At 39.7% G+C, this 23553-nt stretch overlaps 1 protein-coding gene across 1 annotated transcript; it reads left to right on the top strand.

The window, feature by feature from the left end:
* Positions 1 to 289: 289 nt before the first annotated feature.
* On the top strand, positions 290 to 22663 carry cwc22 (CWC22 spliceosome associated protein homolog). Its single transcript, XM_047371308.1, has 20 exons — positions 290 to 390; positions 3578 to 3636; positions 3724 to 3947; positions 6705 to 7108; positions 8528 to 8785; positions 9094 to 9222; positions 9431 to 9599; positions 10566 to 10619; positions 10736 to 10871; positions 12092 to 12298; positions 12403 to 12465; positions 12552 to 12647; positions 14117 to 14198; positions 14660 to 14720; positions 18758 to 18835; positions 19819 to 19971; positions 20093 to 20220; positions 20530 to 20631; positions 20739 to 20929; positions 22014 to 22663. Exons 2-20 carry the CDS (start codon positions 3582 to 3584, stop codon positions 22445 to 22447), a joined length of 3024 nt encoding a protein of 1007 aa, XP_047227264.1. The 5' UTR covers positions 290 to 390; positions 3578 to 3581; the 3' UTR covers positions 22448 to 22663.
* Positions 22664 to 23553: the final 890 nt, after the last annotated feature.

Raw genomic sequence — 23553 nt, 5'->3', positions numbered from 1 at the left:
AATGTTTATATATATTACTTTATAAACCTATTTTAAACACCCATCAGATTTTAAAATATATACTTAGAATGTATATCATCATCAACATATCACCTCTGTTATCTACAGAATGTATATCATCATCAACATATCACCTCTGTTATCTACATATTTCTATAGTTTTCCTTTCGTCTCTATGATTAAATATGTTTGACTCATTATTTCATGTTTGTTTTTCATTGCCTTCTGTTTCTATCCTATGCAGAGCACTTCGTGTTGCCCGCCATCTTGGAAACCTTTATTGTGAAATCCGGAAGCGATTCTTAACCCGGAAAAGGTTGCTGTTTACAGCGGAACGTTTTCCGCCACAAAAAACGACAGTGATTTAAGTAAAGTCTGAAAACCGCAACGGTAAGAAATTATTTTAGGACACCAAACATGACGTAAAGTGTTAGTGTCTAACTAGGGGCAGAGAATAAACAGTTTAGGTTTCAGCAACAGACTCCAAGCTAGCGCTACTTTGGCTGGTTTTAGGATTAAGGTATTATTAGCATACAAGCTAACCTTAGCTCCCACAAATACACATGTGGATGAAACTGTTCCCGTCAGCTGGAATATTTATTAGTCACTCATGTTGTTGTTCTCTAAATGTCTCCATAACAGTAACCTTAATAAACTCATTGGATGTATTTATTCGCTTATTTAGGGATTTCCGGTCTTCTTTCTGGCCTTGTTTTTCAGCTTTAGGCAAATTCTCCAAAGATAACAAAAAACCCTGAAATATAAATATTATAATTTCCCTCTAAATGGCAATTTTGATCAAATCATAAATAAAGGAGAAATCAAGCTACCTATTGTGGTACATTTAAGTTACATATAAAATATGACACATAAATGTCACGGACCAATGTTCTTCAGCGTCGCCTGAATGTTCTTGTATAAACAGATGAACTGAAACGGTCCAGAAATAAGTTAGACCTTTTGTTCAAGTGCACTTATTATTATTGGGGGGGGGGAAGTAATACAGATCACACCAGAAAATCCAGTACTCAATCTCTCAACTCAAAAAGAAAAACCAAAGTGACTTCTAGTGTTTTAGTCAAAGGTCTGGGATTAAATCCTATTGAGATGGTGTGGAAACAGTCTGCAAAAAAAGAGTGGACCAAAATTCCTCCACAGGGATGTACAATACAAGTTGAAACGCTTGATGGCAGTTATTGTTGTCCAGACTGTAAAATGTTCTTACTGGGTTTAGGAGACAACTGCATTTAGGGCTGGGTTTCTTTGGATAGCTGTTTCTCCTGTAACCTTAAACGTAGGAAAAAATTCAGTTTGTATTTACTGAGATCATCGTCTGATATTTAATGTATTTTGAAGATCGGTTGCAATACACATTCACTTTCCTTTCTGCTGGTATGTCATTATGATGCTTCTGGGTATCTCTTTGGACTCTCTTGCCTTGAGCATTACTATCTGTGTCATATTTGGAAATCCATGGCAGTAAGACTTCATCTTGCAGGCTGGATATAATATTGGCATGCACAAATTCCTGTTAACTCCTGACACTTGGTATACCAAAGCAAACAAATATTACATTTCATTTTTTCAGCAGTGATCTAAGTGTTGCATCAGCTAAGGATTAATACAACTTGCAAACACATTTAATCTGCTGTCAGATACCTAAATTGTTTTACTTCATATCAAGACAAAAATATGTAATGTAATGACTTATATCCTCAATTTAATGCGGTACAGTGTGTCTAATTGTGGCTGTTATCACAGCATTTTGTGTGCAATGTGGCTGTTGCAAAGGACTGTTTTGATGCAGTATTGCTAATATACACTGCTCAAAAAAATAAAGGGAACACGTAAACAACACAATATAACTCCAAGTAAATCAAACTTCTGTGAAATCAAACTGTCCACTTAGGAAGCAACACTGATTGACAATCAATTTCACATGTTGTTGTTCAAATGAAATAGACAACAGGGGGAAATCTTTGGTGATTAGCAAGACATTCAATAACGTAGTGGTTCTGTAGGTGGGGACCACAGACCACTTCTCAGTACCTATGCTTTCTGGCTGATGTTTTGGTCACTTTTGAATGTTGGTGGTGCTTTCACACTCATGGTAGCATGAGACGGACTCTACAACCCACACAAGTGGCTCAGGTAGTGAAGCTCATCCAGGATGGCACATCAATGCCAGCTGTGGCAAGAAGGTTTGCTGTGTCTGTCAGCGTAGTGTCCAGAGCCTGGAGGCGCTACCAGGAGACAGGCCAGTACACCAGGAGACGTGGAGGAGGCTGTAGGAGGACAACAACCCAGCAGCAGGACCGCTACCTCTGCCTTTGTGCAAGGAGGAACAGGAGGAGCACTGCCAGAGCCCTGCAAAATGACCTCCAGCAGGCCACAAATGTGCATGGGTCTGCACAAGCGGTTAGAAACTGACTCCATGAGGATGGTATGAGGGCCCGACGTCCACAAATGGGGTTTGTGCTCACAGCCCAACAACGTGCAGGACGCTTGGTATTTGCCAGAGAACACCAGGATTGGCAAATTCACCACTGGCGCCCTGTGCTCTTCACAAATGAAAGCAGGATCGCACTGAGCACATGTGACAGACGTGACAGAGTCTGGAGACACCGTGGAGAGCGATTACTGCCTGCAACATCCTTCAGCATGACCGGTTTGGTAGTGGGTCAGTAAAAGTGTGGGGTGGCATTTCTTTGGAGGGCCGCATGTCCCTCCTTGTGCTCGCCAGAGGTAGCCTGACTACCATTAGGTACTGAGATGAGATACTCAGACCCCTTGTGAGACCATATGCTGGTGCAGTTGGCCCTGGGTTCCTCCTAATGCAGGACAATGCTAGACCTCATGTGGCGGGAGTGTGTCAGCAGTTCCTGCAAGATGAAGACATTGAAGCTATGGACTGGCCCGCCCGTTCCCCAGACCTGAATCTGATTGAGAACATCTGGGACGTCATGTCTCGCTCTATCCACTAACGTCACGTTGCACCACAGACTGTCCAGGAGTTGGCGGATGCTTTAGTCCAGGTCTGGGAGGAGATTCCTCAGGAGACCATCCACCGTCTCATCAGGATCATGCCCAGGCATTGTAGGGAGGTCATACAGACACGTGGAGGCCACACACAATACTGGGCCTCATTTTGACTTGTTTTAAGGACATTACATCAAAGTTGGATCAGCCTGTAGTGTGTTTTTCCACTTTAATTTTGTGTGTGACTCAAAATCCAGGCCTCCATTGGTTAATAAATTTAATTTCCATTGATGATTTTTGTGTGATTTTGTTGTCAGCACATTCAACTTTGTACAGAACAAAGTATTCAATGAGAATATTTCATTCATTCAGATCTAGGATGTTTTATTTGAGTGTTCCCTTTAGTTTTTTTGAGCAGTGTATATATCAAGTTGAATGGCCACACCTGATAGCTGAGCTGCTTTTCTCTAAGCAGGCTCAAGCAGTAAAGGTACTTTTATGAAATATTTGCTGTGAATAAAAACCTAGAGTTCCTGATTATGCTGTGCTCATCAACAGAATCTTTGTGTTTATATCATTTGATCAAATTGTGTTTTAGAGGGATGGATTCTCCTGTTAGAAGTGAAAGCTCCAGCCCTCAACAAAGAGAGAATAAAGGTAACACTTACTGTCCCTATTTCTTCGGTTTCCTTTATTTGTAATAGTTTATATTTCTATCAAATATCTTGCACTTTCTGTTTGCAGGACCTTCGGAGGATGAGACCAGTCCAGGAGCACGGAGGCCCCAGCAAGCGAACGCAAGGGAGAGAAGCCCTAAAAAGCAATCCTCACCAGAAGCAGGCCACAAAGGTCGTAACCAATCGAAGAGCTCGGCCTCAAGCAGTTCAGACAGCAGCAGCAGCAGTGATGAGGATGCTGAACATGAGGGTGCTCTAAGGAAAATTAGGAGCAGCGTGGCTCACATACAAGTAAGATCAGACTATTGGTATTTAGCTCTTTTACCGTCCCACAGTGTAAGCTAGAATGTAAAAAAAAAATCCATGGCAGAGCCAACAGCTTAATTGGTAATCCCTAAACCTCCCTCTCTGATTGGTTGTCTCTACCCTAACCACCTGATACATTGAAAGCATCCTTCTTCAGGTCAGCATCACCATGACAGACCGGTACAATTACTGCAGGTACTAGGATTGTCAAAATAATCGATATTTGGATATAATCGATACTAGAAAAACAAATTAGTCAGAGATACTCCTGTGGGTCAAAGTCGATATGAAGCCATTTTGGTCTCTCCCCATGTTTTCACTCTTCTTCAGACAGTAGCTAGAACACAGACACTCAGCCCCTCCTTTCCCTGTAGCGGCTCACCTGAACATTCACGGCTGAGAATAAGACTGTACTGATTGTAGTTAATCCACATAGAAAATATGATGCATGAGAAACATTTTGCAGAAACACATAACCAACAAGGCTGCTGCCGAATTCATTTGCTTGGACCATATCCATGTTTACACTGAATAACGATTTTAGATTAAAATTGTCCTTTATTTGTCCATCAGTTTGGAAAATGTTGGTGCATCAGCATTAAATTGACAGTCAAATGGCAGCAGACCGATGCAAACTAAAGATAAGCAGAAACAATAACAATAATATTATTGCCCAGCTTAATCGAAGCTTCATACTTCAATAAATGATAAAAACACAACAGGGGAGTGACACTTTAAATTTATAAGTTTTTTTTCCTAAATGTGGGCTAAATTGCCTTCCATTTAATAGTTTTAAGGCAATGAAAATACTTTTGTACTGTTATTAATAATATTTCCTGTTTCATGTGTCCTTGATAGAAAGGACCCATGAACAAAAAATATTCCCCTGATTTTTAAAATTGCGTAGAGCATATTTCTTATCCCCCGTATCGGGTTTGAAGTGTAAGTATCATGATGAATGAAATGTACTGATGTACTGTACGTGATGAATGAATGAAAATGAAGCGGGCATCGCCATGAAAAGCCCGTCAAGCTCCCTCTCTGTTCTACACTTGCTTATGAATCCAAGATTCTCCTGAAGACTGAGGTCCGTTTAGACATGGGCCGGCTATGAGATTCTCACAGTATGATAACCTTAAGTAAAAATAATACCATTTCATGGAATTATGGTATTTAGTCAGAATATAAATCAAAAATGTGTAACCTGATCTTATTGATTATATTTAAAACTAAAAAGCAACAATGATTCCCGCTGCTGCTAAAATAATATAACAATTATTCACAATCGTTATAAATATAATAACATACCATGTTACTGTAGTTTGGCTTTTGAAATGTAGACATTAGCAGGAATATACCATAAACACCTTCTAAATTTACTATAGGTTTTCTAGAGCCAACTAGGGAAGTTGTTACAGCTTTAAAACAGTGTTGCGTATGTTAGAGTGATGGGTAACGCTCCTGCACCCAGCATGCCCATTTGTCGGTTTCATGAACAGAAATATTTTAAAGCAGCCAAATTTATTTTTCTATGAAAGAGGGAGAAAAGTGTGGGAGCCCTTTTTCATACAGCTGACTGGCAGTGTGTAGCACCTTGTGGGGAGAAGCGGTTCTGCAGTACTCTCAACTGGGTTGACTGTAGTGTTGTCTGACAAGGATGGACCAGTGCCTAGGTCCATCCTTGTCTGGTTGAGGATCATTGTTTCACGCATAGAGGTGTTTGTCTTGAGTCCATCTGCTTTACATTCAGCTGAACGCAGCGAGAAGGAGCCTCTAAATCACCAGACATGAACTGGAAAAAATAGGAGTATAAGATTGTTGAGACTCTCAATAAAAGAAAAACAAAGTATAATTAAAATAATGCTATCTAATTTTCAGGTTCAGAGGTCTACAGCCACATATTTCTCTCCAGTGTTCCCCATCTAAACTTAGGTTATGTTTTATGTGGAAATACGCAAACGTTCTGCAGCCTGCAGAACTGGAAACAGATGTTTGGGAATTTCATTCTAAGTTACAACATGATATGGAGACCGTCTGTAAACTGTAGTATTTAATAGTTTTAATAAAATGTAATGCCCTGCCTAATAAATATATTTTTTGTGTTATTCAGGTCTTTTCTTTTTTTTTTTGGATTCCCAAAAAAATCACAATCATTTTTCTGGCAGTGAGGAAAAAGCCTTTGATAGCATCTTCTGCTACTTGGCCTTACTGCTTGCACAGACTCTGGGTGTCAGTCATGACCTGAGGGTGTCCTGCACTTCCTGTGTTATACAATTCAAAAGGTTTTGCATGAATTGTATGAAGTGAATTTTTGTGTGTATTTGAAACAGGCCATAAATATCTGTCATAGTTAGAATGTGCTTACTGACATTTCCCTTATTTGAGTCGTGGGAATAATAATTAACTGCTCCAATATGTGAGGCGAACTCAGGGGAACTCAGGAGAATACAGATGCAGCTTCCTGATGGACAAAAATACACATCAAAGAAGATTTCTGTGCCTGACCGACATCTGAGACATGATCTCTGCAGTTACCTACAGACCTTTACCTACTTCAGGAAGTCAGATGAAGACACTCTAATAGAAGACCTCTTTAAACGGCAGCATGTTTTTCAGTGTTTCCTGTTCTCAGAGTTGTTTAGTTTCACCCTGTTTTTAGATTGTTCTTGTTGGTTTGGCCATGTGAAGATTAGAGAGAGAATGGTGCTTAAATGCTATTTCGCTCTTTTGTTGTTCTTCCAGAGATCCAGGTTCAAGGAGAGTGACAGATCCTCATCCAGAGAGAGTAAACGGTCCAGGCAAGAAGATAGATCCAAGTCCAAAGAAAGAAACGGATCCCAATCCAGAGAAAGAGACAGATCAAGATCCAAGGGACAGGAAAAGTCAAGGTCCAGATCCAGGGAACAAAAAAGGTCGAGGTCCAGATCCAGAGACCAACAAAAATCAAGGTCTAGATCCAGAGAACGGGGAAGATCTAGGTCTAGATCCAAAGAACGGGGAAGATCTAGGTCCAGATCCAAAGAACGGGGAAGATCGAGGTCTAGATCAAGGGGACGAGACAGATCCAGGTCTAAGGGACGGGAACGTTCCAGATCAAGAGAAAGAGACCGGAACAGAGAACGCTTCGACAGAAGACGCTATGCTCGGTAAGACGCAGATACGGAGTATTGTACAAGTTCTGGGCGACTTTTAGGCAAAAATACATTTTGTTTGGCAGGTCCAAACAGTCAAGTCTTTGACTCAAAGCAGATATAAAAAGTATTTCATGGATAATCCAGTTTGATAAAAACAAATCAATATTAAACCTATTTATTTCTACTACCTAAAGGTCTAGAAATGGTGTTGAGATTTTGTTAGAGTCCACAGACCTACGGAGATGCAGGCAGAAGGCTGACTTAATTACCAATAATACGGCAGGTGCTTTAGCATGTTTATTTATAGTCCTGGTCAGAAGTTTACATACACCCATGACCGTAATGATTGTCAGATGTTGGGCTTTTATTCATTCATTGTAACCTTTCTTTTTTTTTGAGTGGTACGAATAAACAACCCGGGAACCACCGAGGATCGCTGTCCACAGTGGAATAAACTTAACTGAGATGGTGTTGACTAGGGCTGGACAGAATTTAATTGTGCTACTGTTGCTGAAAACTGCAATAACAAAATAAGTTATGATTAACCCACGTTTTCCTGACACTTTTCATTATTTAACATAAACGTTCCCTGTGAGTTTTAGCATCTTTGCCAATGAAGATATCCATCAGATGTGGGCATGAAGGACAATCAGGAGTCAATCCAACTGACCCAATACCATAATAATATGCAGTGTTATGATCTGACACTTAAAACGTAGTATCTTACAAGTATTGAGGCAAAGCAGTTCTTTGCGATTGCAGTATTTGATATATTTTGCAGTTCTAGTGCTAACCAACAAAAAACTGGCTGCTCCGAAATCTACATCTTCAGGCTCTACTGAAGTTAGCAGATGCCCACATGGACAAACCAGAAGCCTTTAGGATTAAAGGTCAGACATGACCAAGGTTTGGGCTTTTAAGCCAAATAATGAGAACAATGTTTGGAGGGGTCAAGGTGAGACTTTAAAACCTAAGAATGCTGTATCACTGACCAAGATGGTGGCAGCATCATGCTGTGCCTTTGCTTTAATGCCAGTGGGACTAGTTCAACATACAAGGTAGATGGAAACAAGGAGGTGCTCGGTCTGTGCCAGGAAAGCTATCAATTTAGGTGAACTTTACCTTTTCTGATAAGTAAAGTGGTCCAATATTCAACCACAATAATACCTGAAGCTTGTGGCTGAAGAGGACAGCTATCACAATATTACTTGAGTTGCATATATGTAAATATTTGATATAGCGTATATATAATTTTGAAAATATTTGTAATATAGAAACTCTGCAATGAATTCACATTTAAGCACAAACTTCAACTTTTTAAGAGTGATTGTGAAGTAAAAAAGAGAGCAGTTCAAAAGTCCGAGTTTGGTTTAAAAGTAGTATTTCTACCTAAATACATAACCAGAACCTTATTCTTCCATCTGTGTATAGAGATCGCTATGACGACCGACGCGATGACAGGGATAGACGTTTTGATTGGCGAGCCAACAGAGATGAAGATTCAGAGCGCAGGAGGCGGGGGCGATCTGCCTCCCCTCCAGCTGACAAGGAGCCAGCTGCAGCCGAAGAACCGCCGGTTAAGAAGAAGAAGAAGGAGGAGCTGGACCCGATCCTGACGAGGACCGGCGGTGCTTACATTCCCCCTGCCAAACTGCGCATGATGCAACAGCAAATTACTGACAAGAGCAGGTAAGATCGCGTTTAATCACGCTTTTTAGGTGCATTAAAAAATCCAACACCTCAGGATCATCGTCTAGACTTAAAAACTACAAATCCCATTTACCTTTTGCCTTTATCTGGCTCAGTCTTTTAAATCATGTCTGTAAAAAAAAATGTACCTGCAGATTTGAAAGACAAACTGTTACTTACATAAGTTATTGCTTTCCGTTCACACTGCATGGTTAAACAATGGAGTATTTGATGTTGCTATGAAGTAAGTTTTCATCCAAAGTGGAGATTGGGGCTGTTTAACCACTGATGCCCTGCCCCTTTTACAGCCTGGCCTATCAGAGGATGAGCTGGGAGGCTCTGAAGAAGTCCATCAACGGTCTGATCAACAAAGTCAACGTGTCCAACATTGTGAACATCATCCAGGAGCTGCTGCAGGAAAACATTGTCAGGGGAAGGTGAACTTTTATTTCAGACCAACTCCAACTAACAATACACTAATGCACATTCTGGTTTATCTTTAAAGGATTTCACAGCTGTTTCAAATATTTCAGATTTCCTAAACAATGTAGAACAGCCTATAATGTAGCAACAGCCTAAAAGAGGTTTGTAGTTTGTACTCTGCCTCCTTGTGACTCTGTGACAGCTCCTCTGTCTCCCTGTTAGGGGTCTTCTGGCTCGGTCAGTGCTGCAGGCTCAAGCCGCTTCCCCCATCTTTACTCATGTCTATGCTGCTGTCGTGGCCATCATCAACTCCAAGTTCCCTCAGATCGGAGAGCTGATCCTGAAACGTCTGATCCTGACCTTCAGGAGGAGCTACCGCCGCAACCTGAAGGTACCTGCCTGCCTGTCAGTCAGATTCAAGGATTAACAGCCGATTACACAGCTGGCTATGTTACCTCACTGCACTTCTGCATCTCTGTGGAAAACCGATAAACCTCTTTGGTACCCAGTTGGGTTCTAAAGTAGCACGCTAATGTGTACAGCACTCAGAACCGCCAACATCTTTAATAATGACCTTTAGTGCCTTGCTTGTGGGGGGTGTTGTTCACTGTCCGCTAGACAACTGTCAAGTCAGCAGTCGCACCTCTGATTGCGCGGGCCATAACATAACGTTCCCATATTGAAATTCACATTTTTAGTCTTATCTAAAATTTTATTTCTTTGGAGAAACTGTATTTTTGGTCTACAATAGATGTAAACTATAATAACCACATAAATAAATATGTCAAATGTATCACTCGGTGTGTATTGAACTTAGATTTCAGTTTTCAACTTAAAAATTGAATTACTGAAAAAAAGACCATTTATCAACAACGTGTAGTTGAAGTATAAACAGTTAAAAATGTAACTAGGTCTTTAACGGTTACTAGTTTAATTACCAGTTTTCCCTTAAATGACCTTTCAGTGGACTGGAAATAATTCCAAGTCCTAAAAATAGTATATCTGTTCATACAGAGAAGCGATTTTCAAATGAATGAACAGTTTGAATGCGACAGATCCACCTTTGTTCCCAGAGGGGGACGTTTTCCAAAGTGAACAGATTGAGTCGGTGTGAGTCCAAAGTACTGAGCTGAGAAGAATCTGGAGCTAAATAAGAGAAATACTTGGCAGTAGGGGAAGCGTTTCAACATAGCCTAGAATGTGTCTTCATGTGCTGGGGTTGAAGTTTGTGCAATCTGCTCATTTTGATTGAGCTAGATAGTTTGGCAGTGGAGCAATTTTATCCCGACGGTAATCCTAAATGTGTTCATGTGTTTTAGTGTTTAATTCAATCGTTTATTAAAACCTTGTTTTGCAGCAACAGTGCCTGACGGCCTCAAAGTTTGTGGCACATCTCATCAACCAGAATGTGGTGAGTCCTATTTTGTCATTCCTGTACTGTCAACAGTATGAGTGTTGACGTCCGAGTCTAATGAGGTCGTTTAAATCTGTGCGTGTTCGTCCTGCTTCTCGGACTCCATCCCTCAGGCCCACGAGGTTTTGTGTTTGGAGATGCTGACTCTGCTGCTGGAGCGTCCGACTGACGACAGCGTGGAGGTAGCCATCTCTTTCCTCAAGGAGTGTGGACTCAAACTGACTGAGGTCTCACCCCGTGGAATCAATGGTAGACTGCATCTCTGGCTTTTAACATCACAATGATCTGCTCAAATAGGTTAACACAAAAGGTTTCATACATCAGGGTTCCAAAGCAGGGTGGAAAAGCATGGACCTTGATTCAGATGTTTTCCAGGTCTGGATAAGTAAGAAGAAAATGAGTATGAGAAAATGTTTGCATTTCCAGACTTAAATTTATGTTCTGTTGTGTAATCCATCCATCCATCCGTCCGTTTGTCTGCCCATTCATTCATTTGTCTGGGTGTCCTTTATCTGTCTGTTCATCCATCCATTGATCTGTTGGTCCATCCATCCATCCATCCATCCAGCTGTTTATCCATTCACCTTATAATTGTAGGGTTCCTTGCTATGTAGATGTCTGGAATGTGATATTTCATCATTTTCCAGGTCTGAAAGTATATAATAAATGGTAATAAGAGTATTGGGAAATATTTGTATTTCAAAACTTTCGTCTCTCTCCCATTCTCTAAAAGTTGCTCTTGGTTCCCTGTTTCCTTTTGTTTCTTCCTTCCTTCCTTATATACTCCCTTCTACCCTTCCTTTGTTTCTTTCTCCTATACTTCCTTGTCCCTCTTTAATATCTTTCTTCATTTTCTCCTACCTTGTGTCTATCCTTTTCTTTTTAGTCTTTTTCCTTATTTCTCCTTTCTTCCTTCTTATTGTCCTTTGTACCTTCTATGCTTGTGTTGTTCAGTGTGTCCTTATTCCTTCTTTGTTACGTCCATTGTTCTTTCTATACCTCTGTCCTTCCTTCCTTGTGTCTTACTTTTTCTTCTTCCTGCCCCTTTCCTTTCTTACTCTGCTTTGGCCCTTTTTTCTTCCTTAATATTTTAAGGTGAACACAAACATCTGGGAACTCTGGAAAGCCAAGTCTGGTAAAAGTATGGAAATGTTACATGAAAAACATGAAGTAACCCTGTTATTTGTCCATGCTTTCATTAGTCCTTCTGTCTAACCCCATGATAAATTAATAGAGACATTTTTATTCTTTAAAAATTGGCTATAAAATGAATTAACTGTGGGTATTAGAGTCTGGAAAAATATTTTGACCTTGAAAACATCTGTGAAAACTGATATACACACTTATTGATATATACTGAATGGGCAGATGCAGTTGGAAAATGTTGTGGTTTCAATTTAGAAATGTTAAACTTGAAGTCCACACTTAAAACTTGCAGAATATAAAAAATATATTTTCTCTTTTTGCAGCCATATTTGAGCGTCTCAGGAATATCCTCCATGAATCGTCCATTGACAAAAGGGTCCAGTACATGATCGAGGTGATGTTCGCCATCAGGAAGGATGGTTTCAAAGATCATCCTGTGATCCCCGATGGCCTGGACCTGGTGGACGAGGACGACCAGTTCACCCACATGCTGCCACTGGAGGACGAGTATAACACTGAGGATGTCCTCAGTAAGTTGCAGAGAAAGGGGCATGATTAACTTATTCTTTATGTCAATATATATATGTATATTGTGCGACCCCCTTAATTGGGGTGTGATTGTGTGTGCATGTAGACGTGTTCAAGATGGACCCAGACTTCCAGGAGAACGAGGAGAAATACAAAACTATTAAAAGAGGTGAGAAAGTACTTTATTTTGAGGGGCTGTCCAGTTCACGATTGCCTCGTTCACAGTTTGACCAATCAGCTGTCACCTTCCATCAGATATCCTCGACGAGGGCAACAGTGATTCAGGAGAGGAGGGGGGCGGCAGCGATGAAGATGAGGACGAAGAAGATGAGAACGAGGAAGGGGGAGAAGGTAAGACAGATAAGTTGATGTACTGGAGGGATATTCCACCAATTTTTGCTAGTCAAGCTATGGAAACAAAAGTAGGTAAATGTTTTAAATAATCTTTAAATAGCTGCTCTTTGTAATATTTTAAGATTATTAGTTTGGGTTTTTAAATGGGAAACTGCATTTTATATCCATATTTAAAAGTAAAATACTCAAAAGGAAATGCCTTAAAAAATAATAAAATTAAACCAGGATTCAGTTTTTTGGTGGCTAATCAGGGACTAAAATTTGAATTTAGCCTTTAATGTTCCTCAGAAGTAGTGATTCATTGAGGTTTCAGATCAGACTAACATATATAGAAATCAACATTTTGAAGCTTTTAACAGTACATTAGACCAGTGGTTAAAATCGGGTTTTCCTTGTGTCTGCTCTGACTGGTAATCAGCAGATCCTGAAAAATCTGATTGGGTTCATGATCCTAATTGGATCCAAACTGGCAAATTGTAAAATTGTAGGTTTTTTTGGCTTGCAAACACATCAACAAATAGCATCTTCTTTTATGGACTTTGCTTTAAATTTAGTAAAACCCGGATTAATTAAGAGATTTTTACGTTGATACATGAATTAAAATAATCTCTGTTTGGTTCAAAATTGCTATCACTGTTAAAGAACCTGCTGCAGTTTTTTAAACTACATTATTTTTAGATTTTGTTAAACCAATACAAAACTTGTGATTTAAACAAAATTCTGTGTGTGAGAAGTGGCCGAGAGTTTGCTAGCATCTTAAAGATTCAGTTTTGTAGGTTTTCGTTAAGAAAGCCCACAAGTGTTGGGTTCATTCAGACTGAAACCCAGTCTGGTTTGCTTATTACCCAGAGAGCTGCTTCAGATCTTTAGCATCTTTCTGTAAATCTATGGAGACGGATGAGGAAAAAAACAATTTTCTATGTTAACAGAATATGGACAGAGTTTATGAGCACAGATAAGTGTTTGTCTTATTATTCTTGCAACCCCATGTATTGACCTTTGCAGACAGAACTTGTAGCCTCTGATGTTTAAGTCATATCAAGCTGCACTGGATGTAAATTCATTGTATGGTGCTGTGGTGCATTAAGCAGCATTCAGAAATGTCGACTTGCAGATATAAATATATTAAAAGGCTTTTAATTCTTTAAGCTGCTGCTGTGATTTAATCTCAGGTTAGAGAGTCTGCCTGCTACTCTTTCTTTATTTTAAGTTAATCTGGTTTGTTACCATAACTCCCTCTGGTCCTTGTCATGAGCAGCCTTTTGTTCTTGACCACCAAATAGTTATTAGCTGATCAGAAATGTATGCGTTATTATATTTGGGACGTTTTCAACTTCAATGTGTGTATTTGTTTTATTTTTAATGATCTGTTTTCTAATATTCTGATAAATATTTAGGAAAGAAATAATCACCAACTATTCAAACTGCTTCTTTGAGAACCTCCTCTCTCTGTGCTTCTCTCGCAGATGAGAAGGTTACCATCTTTGACAAGACAGAAGTCAACCTTGTTGCTTTCAGACGAACCATTTACCTCGCTATTCAGTCCAGGTACTCCTACACACACACACACACACACACACACACACACACACACACACACACACACAGTAACCCTGCCTTAGTATTACACATTGGCACAGTTGGTGACTCAGTTTTGCCTCCGGGTGTTGGCAGTTACTTACAGCTCCTGCTGTATTTGATTGAGTTTGGACTGTTATTTAAGGCTGTTAGTGAGGGAGGCAGTTTCTGTGAGGGCCAGTTTTAATTTAAGACAACTGGAAATAGAGGTTTTTTTGGAGTGTCTCTCCTTGCAGACATTCTAGCAAAGTAACAATCAGTATTTGGTAGCAGAACACGTTATCTCCTTAATAAATGTCCGCACAGAGACCTAGTTACCATGGTTTCACCGATAAAAGGTTGACATGTTTTAATAGATGAAGCTGAGACAGGTACGGAGTCTCATCATTGAAGCGTTTGCAGTGTGGTTTATATGTTTATTATTTTTGCAGCTTGGACTTTGAGGAATGCGCCCACAAACTGATCAAGATGGACTTTCCTGACAGCCAAACTGTAAGTCCACAAACACAACCACACTCACCTGCACTGACTCATTTCTTCTCTCCCTGTATTTAACTGTGATGAAGAGTGGAGATGGAAATAGTAGTTGGACTCGAGAGAGGAGAGGAAACATCGGAAACAGCTGAGAAGGACCATGGACAGCAACATATCCCAACATGATGCATTAAAAGAACAAAAATGGGAATGAACTATTTTTGTTAACCAAACTTCTCACTGACCATCTTCTTTAAGTGTTCATTAATTAACATACAGTAGCAGCAGTGTCTCAAACATCATAGACCAGATATCTAGGATTCATTAGTATTCAGTGCCACTAAGTCAATACTTTGTAGAACCTAATATTTCTGCAGCCTTTAGCAGGTCGTCCTCAGACTGCCCTTTATTAAGCTCTGAAAGTGTTGGTTTTATGATGCATGTGTTGTTGCATGTAGGCCAAAGAGTTGGGTTTTAGTTTAATGTGAGCAGAATACCATCTTCCACATGGCTTGTGACAAGCTGTAAAATAGACTCTGTGTGCAGAACATCCTTCAATCGAGCAGCAAAGATGTTTCCGAAAGCCTTATGTTCTCATGTTTGCAAAAAGACATAAGATTTATGTCAAGGGTCTGTACAAACTTCCGCCCTCAAGAGTTTCAACACATCTAAATCAAATAATTGGCTCGTTACCCGGCGTGTGCTCCATGACATGCCGGGGAGTTCATTTAGCCATTAATTCAACTGTGTTGGAACAGGAATGAATTTAAAACATGCAGGACACTTGCTCTTGATGGTCAACGTTTGCCACCCTTCTCTCATTCCTGCTTAGTTAATGATGATTATGCATTTGTTATTCATCTATTTAATAAACAGTTTCGTTCAGGGGTTTACCATCATTAAACTGAAGCTGAATTGGTTTCATATTGCCTATCCCGACCTGCGGCTCTAGGTACTTATTGTAGCAGATATGCATTTGCTTAACCGAAGAAAAGGAACAGGTCTTTATTTGATCGTTGCTTTCACCCTCCTGTCAGAAAGTCGCCCAGTGACCTGCTAAATAACCTTTTAACCTTATGACATCATCCTCCATCTCTGTCTCTGTTACTTGACATGTTCTTCACATCAGCAGACCAGAGGATGAGTGAGGCCACAGGGCTGTTTGACATCTTCCTGCGTAAGGCCTTTAAATCCTAAAGTTCAAGGGCATAATTGGTAACCAGTGAGCTTATTTGGATTTTTCTTTTAATGCATTTTAATTTATTGTTGGTCTTTGCTTTAAAATAAGATACAGTTTTTATTGAAATCACATTTACTTTATCTTAGTACCTTCTGGACGCCTTACAGTGTGAAATCTGTTATCCTTCTGATCAGAACAGACAGTTCATTATTAGGAATATAGTATGAATCCTAATGCATTACCTTTTTATGTAGCGTCTTCTGCTAACAATTTCAGTGCTTTTGTGACCAGACGTTCATACTAATTAAAAAATGTATTAAACTTTTATTGGACTCCTCAGAAATGTAGGCTTGCCGTCCTTTGGGGCTGCTGCCTAACATCTTCAATTCTGTGTGTGTGTGGTCACCGGGTCTCATTCGTGTGATGGTAATTATGGTTCTCAGACGCTGACAGTTGCAGGTCAGCTGTGTGGCTTTTTGTGTAATTGTGAGGACAGATGTGTGTGTTGATGGCTCACTGGGCTTCAGTATCTCGTTTCTAGACTTGTCAGATTTAGTTTGAAGTGATACAAATGGTTGAAATTGTTGTCTCGGGTTTAATGGTGACTGATAGCAGACCAGTCAGTTCAGCCAGAGCAAAGTGACTGAGGCTAGCAGCTGCAAGTCTAATGCAAAAAGCTTTCATCTTGAAAAGTAATCCTGTTAGAAGACATTAAGACATGCACATTTTCTTCTTAATATCTTGTAATTGGTAATTAAAAACTATAGACAACTAAGTACCCAAATGTTAATCTCAGTGTAAACATGTGAGTGTGTATGAATACATGAGGCTAGGTGTCTTCCTAATGTGGTCAGTCCGATGTTCTGATAAGATGGTTACTGTGGCTGCAACAGAGAATCCTCAGCAAGATGGTGGATCTGGTGGACCACATTAATCAAACATGCAGTTATTCCCCCTGAACAAAATGAATCACAAGCATTGAAATAAAGATTCAAATTTATGTTCAGGGTGCTTAGCCATGTGCTCAGTGGTTAAGCACAATTGTTTCAGGTTATAAATACACAGCAATCAAACAAACAACATTAGAACCTGTTTCCCCGAATTAAATGATCCCCTTCTTCTGTTTAGATTATTATTAAATACTTTTTGGTTCCAAACCTTAGCAGTGACGGGTAGTTTCGTCTTAAAATACTTAATGTCCGATGTTGTAAACTCTAGAATATCTGTTTTCTAAAAGCAGATGAAGAAAAGTCAGACAGTTTTCTTTCCTACTTCTCCAGCAGCCGTCCCCTTTAGATGCGTCTTTACCTTTTCACACTTGTTTTTTGCTGAATGTGTTTGATCAAGAGCAAAAACACCTGCTGTGCTCCGCAGTGACTCTCCTCACGAGCACTCGGGCATAAAAGCAGCGTGTACGAACGAGGTCAGAGCTGACGGCCTTGTCACTCATCATCAAGACTGAATCACTCACAACAGCTGCGACACACACTTTTGGAGATGTTTGTCCACTGACGCGCCCTCCTCTCTGCTGAAGCCTCACGCCACTGTGCCTCCTCAAGTGTTGACTGCTGAGAACCGTGCTGCTATCGAAGCTGTCACATCAAAGTCAAGGGAAATAAAAGTGTCTCCATTAACCCACTCGGCACAAATAGGCAGCTGATGACTCCTCGTCTGACGTGTTAAAGCACTGCCCGAGTCGGACCGGATTGGCCCGGCTCTCTACCAGGCTCAACAGAGTTCTAATTACATATTTAACTACATGCTTTAGATTTGCTGAATTAAAATCACGCAGCTGTCCTTGCAGCACTGCTTAGAAGTGAGAGTCCAGCTTTTGGCAGGTTTAACTAAGCGTGGGATAGATGCTGCTGATGAGAAGGCTAATATTATTATGGAATTACATCACCGCCACCCAGCTGGTTAATACTCCTGTGAAAATTACAGCACAATGTCTTTGTCAAGTTGACATTGCTACATAAACTATAGGCTTCACTGTCTCTTTCTCCTTTTGAAGTTTTGAAAAGCTAAAAATGAGAACTTCATTAATTTCAAGCTGTTCACAAGAAACTGAATTTACAAGACAACGCAGTCGAGCTTCATTCAAATCAAACCAGTTTATTCGAATTCATTTCAGTAATATTCCAATACAGCCACACTCATTAGATCTGATGTCTATGGACGCCAGGTTTCTGCTATCCCTCACCCCTAACACTGATCTGTCGCTTACAGTAGCTTCCAAAAGTATTTATACTTGCTTTAATTTTGAGTTATCTTCAGTCACTAGGACTATAGAGGGTGAGGTAAACAAATAATTTGATTTTCTATCAACTGTGCAATTAAGCCCTACTTTGTGTTGGTCTGTCGTATTAAATCTCATGGGAAAATAAAAAATGTGAGTATTTTTAGGCCGTATGAGAAACTATTCATTCATTTTTGGATCGGTGTCGCACTGCTGTTGGTGCAAATTATACCAATTTGAGAAATCAGGAACTTTTAGAAGGGGAGAAAAATAATAAAACCAATATCAGATGTCAGACCACCTAATTAAGATGTACATTATTAGACAAAGTACTGATCAAGCATTATTGGTTTATTTAATCATTTCTTTGAAAAGTAAAACTTTTTTACCTTAAATTTGATCAGTTGTATAATTATTTTAAAAAATGCTTTCTGAGTTAAACTTTTACATGTTTCTGAAAATCCAATGAAAACCACCTGATTAAAAACTTCAACAGTTGATCCTGTTGAGTTTGCTCTGTAAAAGAACTGATTAGAAATTTACAGTATTGATTTATTTTGATCGAGAACTTTATGTTGCCTGTGTTGAAAGAAACATATTAACTTTTTTAAAATACATCCTTTGTGTTTTTCTGAACAGAAAGAGCTGTGTAATATGATCCTGGACTGCTGTGCTCAGCAGAGGACCTATGAGAAGTTCTTCGGTCTACTTGCTGGGGTGAGACGCACAACCACCACACTTTGATATTACCATATTTAACATTTTACACAAGTAGTTCATTTATAGAGGCTTGATTAAAAAGCTAAATCTTTTCTATAGTGGCATAATGTTTGAGTAATTATGCTTGTATGACAAACTAAACTGGGAAAATAGCATTTACCCTGTAAATGTGATGAATATGCGCAATGAGCTGCAGCAGAAGTAACAGAGATATTAGAATAATGAAAAAATGCGTTAAAGAGATGTACTGGAACATTATATTGCAGAAGGTAAAACTGAGGTTGAAAACAGGTACAAGCAGCTGGAGTGGAAGCAGACTGCGCTTCTGGACATAAAGGGTCTGTGTTTTCATCAGCACATAAGAGAACACAGCAGAAAAGTTGGAAAACTACTAGGTTAAATCCATTAACAATGAGCTGTACATGTACAGTTTTGCATGAAGACGCTAACTGTAAACCACTCTGAAAATAAATGCAAAAGGCTAATAAGCTAATAGTAGATTGACAGTTAAAAGTCCAATATTTGCCAAAATACTAACATGGGCTAACATTAGCACATTAGCTAACAATGGCAAACATGATCTGTTATGATAAAATTAGGTAATATTTTAACATAAGCCAATATACAACTGTTAGCTAACATGTTAGCTAACAGTAGTTTACACTGTCTGCTAAGCTAACAGCTTGTATGCCATTATTAGCTATATTATTAACATTAGCATTGATAGCTAACATGCTAATTTTGTCTTTACTCTGTGAAACTGTATTATAGTCACTTCAGAGGAAGGCAGATGAAGTTTGTAACATGTTAATGTTAACAAAATTCAACCAATTGAAAACTCTCTTGTTCCTCTTTAAAACCCCAATTGTGAATGGTGCTGCGTCACTTGACTGCATTGTAACCAGCAACTCCTTTTACACTTGAAGATGAAACATGAGAGGCATTTCTTAAGCTGTGCGCTCGTGTGTTTGTCTGTTCAGAGGTTCTGTCTGCTGAAGAAGGAGTACATGGAGAGCTTTGAGGCGATATTTTTTGAGCAGTACGATACAATCCACCGACTGGAGACCAACAAACTGAGGAACGTGGCCCGACTGTTTGCTCATCTGCTCTACACAGACTCAGTGCCATGGAGTGTAAGGACAGACAGTCCAGTTTAAACACACATCATAATGTTAAATTCCATCTCGTTCTGACTGAACCCAGGATAAACCAGTAACTGCATTTTGTTTCTGTTTTTAAATATTTGTTGATCAGGTGTTGGAATGCATCCGAATGAGTGAGGAGACCACAACATCATCTAGCAGGATTTTTGTGAAAATCCTTTTCCAGGAGCTCTGTGCCTACATGGGCCTCCCAAAACTCAACCAACGGCTTAAAGACCCGTACGAAAACACACATGCGCACACTTTAGCGTCCTCGTAGAAGAGCATGGTTTCTGTCCAATTTCACAGATAAACAGATTAAACTTTGCAGTAAAGACTTTATTGTTTTAACAAATAGTTGGATTTTAAGGGCAAATGTAGGTGCGTTTCAGGAACCAGAGAGTAATAAGACACAAGTTAAAAATCATGTCTTTACAAACAATTTGTTAAGGTTATTTTGCTTCAGTTTGATAAACGGGCATTAAAACAAACCAAAAAAATATATATTATTTTCCCATAATATTAATTGCTAATCTGTTTATTTTGCAGAACCCTGCAAACCTTCTTTGAGGGTCTTTTTCCTCGTGATAATCCCAGAAACACTCGTTTTGCCATCAACTTCTTCACCTCGATTGGACTGGGAGGCTTGACGTAAGTTATACACCGTATATGCACAAACACACTGAGGTCTGCTTCTTATGTCTGATGCCTCACTTTTTGCATCAGTGTGTAAATTTTGTACAAACTTTCTTTCTCAGCGATGAGTTGAGGGAACACCTGAAGAACGCACCAAAGATGATCATGACTCAAAACCAGGAAGTTGAATCATCTGACTCGTCGTCATCGTCGTCCTCTTCGTCGTCGTCGGACTCTTCCTCCTCTGATTCTTCCAGCGGATCAGATTCTGACTCCTCAGATTCTGACTCCTCCTCCAGCAGCAGCAGCTCAGGTACACCAGTATCTTCCCTCCAAACCAGCATTTCATGGGTCCTAGAAATGAGTAAAGGTCAGCGGTTACATAGAATATAAAGATGGATCTGCACTGTCTGGAAACGTATTCATACCCTTCATGTCACAATAACTAATTTAATGCATCTTTGTTACATTGACGTGACAGACCGACACAAAGTTGTGCATAACTGTAGTGGAAGATATTTATTTATTTATTTTTTTACCAATGAAAAATCTGAAAGCGTCCCACTCTGATACCCCTAAATAAAACCCAATTACTTTCAGAAGTCTGCAACTTAGTAAATCTAGTCCACCGGTTTATAACTTAATCTCAGTATGAGCCCAGCTGTTCTGTTAAGGCCTCAGAGCTTTGTTAGACAACAATATTGAACAAAAGCATCACAAAGACCAAGCAACATAGAGCACTGTTAAATCCATCATTAGAAAATGGACAAAATGTCATATTAGTCTGAACACATCATCTGCACAGCGAAATGTGATTGTGACAGCATCATGCTCTGGGAATGCCTTTCATCACCGTGGACAGGAAAGCTAGTCACAGTTGATGGGAAGATGGATGGAGCTGAATCCTTCATTTGACAGGCGGGAACACCAATTTGAGCCACATTTTTTACATTTTGTCTTATTTTTATTGGTATGAAGTTTAGCTTTCCTTCAACCGCCTGCACAATTTTGTGCTACTTTGTGTTGGTCTATCTCATATAAAACCTACTAAAATTAAAAAGAGGTGTGCGGTTTTGACATGACAAAAGTTGTAAAACATTTTCAGGGGGTGTAAATACTTTTTTGAACAAATTTAAAAGAAAACTGGATATTTAGACTATCTATTTGGATTGAAGAACGTCTGATGTTACAAAGTAGTTCAACAATCTAATGGGACTTGTATATCAGTGTCTGTTTTTACAATAAAATCACAGAATTTGCAAGTCTTATTTTTTCAGTTCCTTACCAAAAGAGAGTCCCCTAATTAAACGTTTTATTCTTTGGTAGACAGGTTAGTGAGACAAAAAGATGAGAAATACCCCACAAGTGCTTAAATCTCCCCTCTTTTTGTCTTCCAGGGTCTGACAACAAACACAAGAAGAAGAGAAAGGGACGCCGTGAAGAGAAAAAAAAGAAAGAAAAGGACAAGAAGAAGAAAGTGGACATGAAGCAAAAAGGAGGCAGGAATGATAAAGACAACAATGATGTTGAGAAGCAGGCGAAGAAGGATAGAAGGGACCGTGAACGTGACTTGGACGAACATGCACGTGAGGACACAAGGGGACGAAGGCGAGAAGAAAGGTCGGAGAAAGATGAGCGGCAGGAGGAGGAGGAAGGCAGGAGACGAAAAGTGGACAGACCACAAGATGATGATGGTCAAAGGGACAGAGGGCGAGACAGAGACAGGGAGCGAGGAAGGGAGAGAGAGTATGAGGAGAAGGAGAGAGACAGAGAGAGGAATAAAGAGAACAGAGACAGGAACAGAGAGAGAGAGGAGAGGAGGAGGAGATGAAACTCTTACAGCAGCAGTGATGGACTGATGACTGACAGACGAGGGAGGCGTCCATCCTTCTCTTCTGTCATCCCTCTTTACTCCATCCTGACTTTATACTGTCATAAACTCGGACCTGTCATTCTCTTCCCTTCAGTTTGTTTTCTACTGATGATTTTTGTTGCTTCTGTAAACGAGAAGAAAAACCATTAAAGTTGCTCTAGATGTTTTTGATCACTTTCGTTTCAAATGTCTTTGACTCTTAACGTTGAGAACTTTGTACAAACTGTTAACATCAATATTTTTAGCTGACTCCACATTTATGAATTCATCATTTTTATTTCCTTGAAGTTTTCAGCTAAAGTAACAGCTGTTTTCTCCAAGCTGTTGTGTGTGAGGACAGTCCCCTGGCTGCAGTCAGTGGTGATACACTTAGTTGAGCTTGACCACAAGGTGAGCTCGTTTGCTCAGTCTGAGCTACAGTTTCGAAGCAAGAAAGCAGAATAAAGGGTTTGCTTCATTTTCCAATGCGCTGCTTTATAAAACTAAAGTTTTCAGAGGCAGAACTGGTCTAAACTGAGTACTTCAAATTAGGCGTCTATAAACCCAGGGGTTTGGATGCACTGGATGTATTTGTTTCATACCACGTATGAAAGGCAAAGGCATAAGACTTAGTTTTTTTTAAAGCTGCTGGATGCACAGGGTGGAGTTACACAGGTTGTCTGCTGTGCCTGCTTGTTAATGTACAAAATGTCTGCTGCTTCACTGGGATTTATGTAAAACGTAAACAGTAGTACAAAATGGTGAAGGGGTAATGAAAAGGATATGTAGTTATCAATATGTTTTGCAAATAAAAATCTAAAAAGTGTTCACTTGTTTGCCCGCCTTACTCTGATATCCCTTAATAAATTCCAGTGCAACCAATTCCCTTTTAGGAGTCTCCTTACTGGCAAAGAACGTCCACTCGGGTTTAGTTTGTTCTCCATATACATCCAGCTCTTCTAGGAGGCCTCAGAAGTTTGTTAGAAAACATTGGTGAACAAACAGCCTGTTGAAGATGAAAGAACACAGCAGGGAGGTCACGGAGAAGGTTGTGGACACATTTAAAGAGATATGTTCCTAATGAT

This window comes from Girardinichthys multiradiatus, chromosome 7 (genome assembly GCF_021462225.1).
Source record: "Girardinichthys multiradiatus isolate DD_20200921_A chromosome 7, DD_fGirMul_XY1, whole genome shotgun sequence".
NCBI lineage: Eukaryota > Metazoa > Chordata > Actinopteri > Cyprinodontiformes > Goodeidae > Girardinichthys > Girardinichthys multiradiatus.
This window is presented reverse-complemented; position numbering and strand designations above follow the sequence as displayed.

What these genes read in the sequence shown, in the direction of transcription:
- cwc22 (XM_047371308.1), top strand. Translation starts at nt 3,582, where the DNA reads ATGGATTCTCCTGTTAGAAGTGAAAGCTCCAGCCCTCAACAAAGAGAG. An exon ending in CAAATTACTGACAAGAGCAG is followed by an intron (nt 8,786 to 9,093) that starts GTAAGATCGCGT and finishes CCCCTTTTACAG; the next exon opens with CCTGGCCTATCAGAGGATGA. An exon ending in ATTGGACTGGGAGGCTTGAC is followed by an intron (nt 20,632 to 20,738) that starts GTAAGTTATACA and finishes TTTCTTTCTCAG; the next exon opens with CGATGAGTTGAGGGAACACC.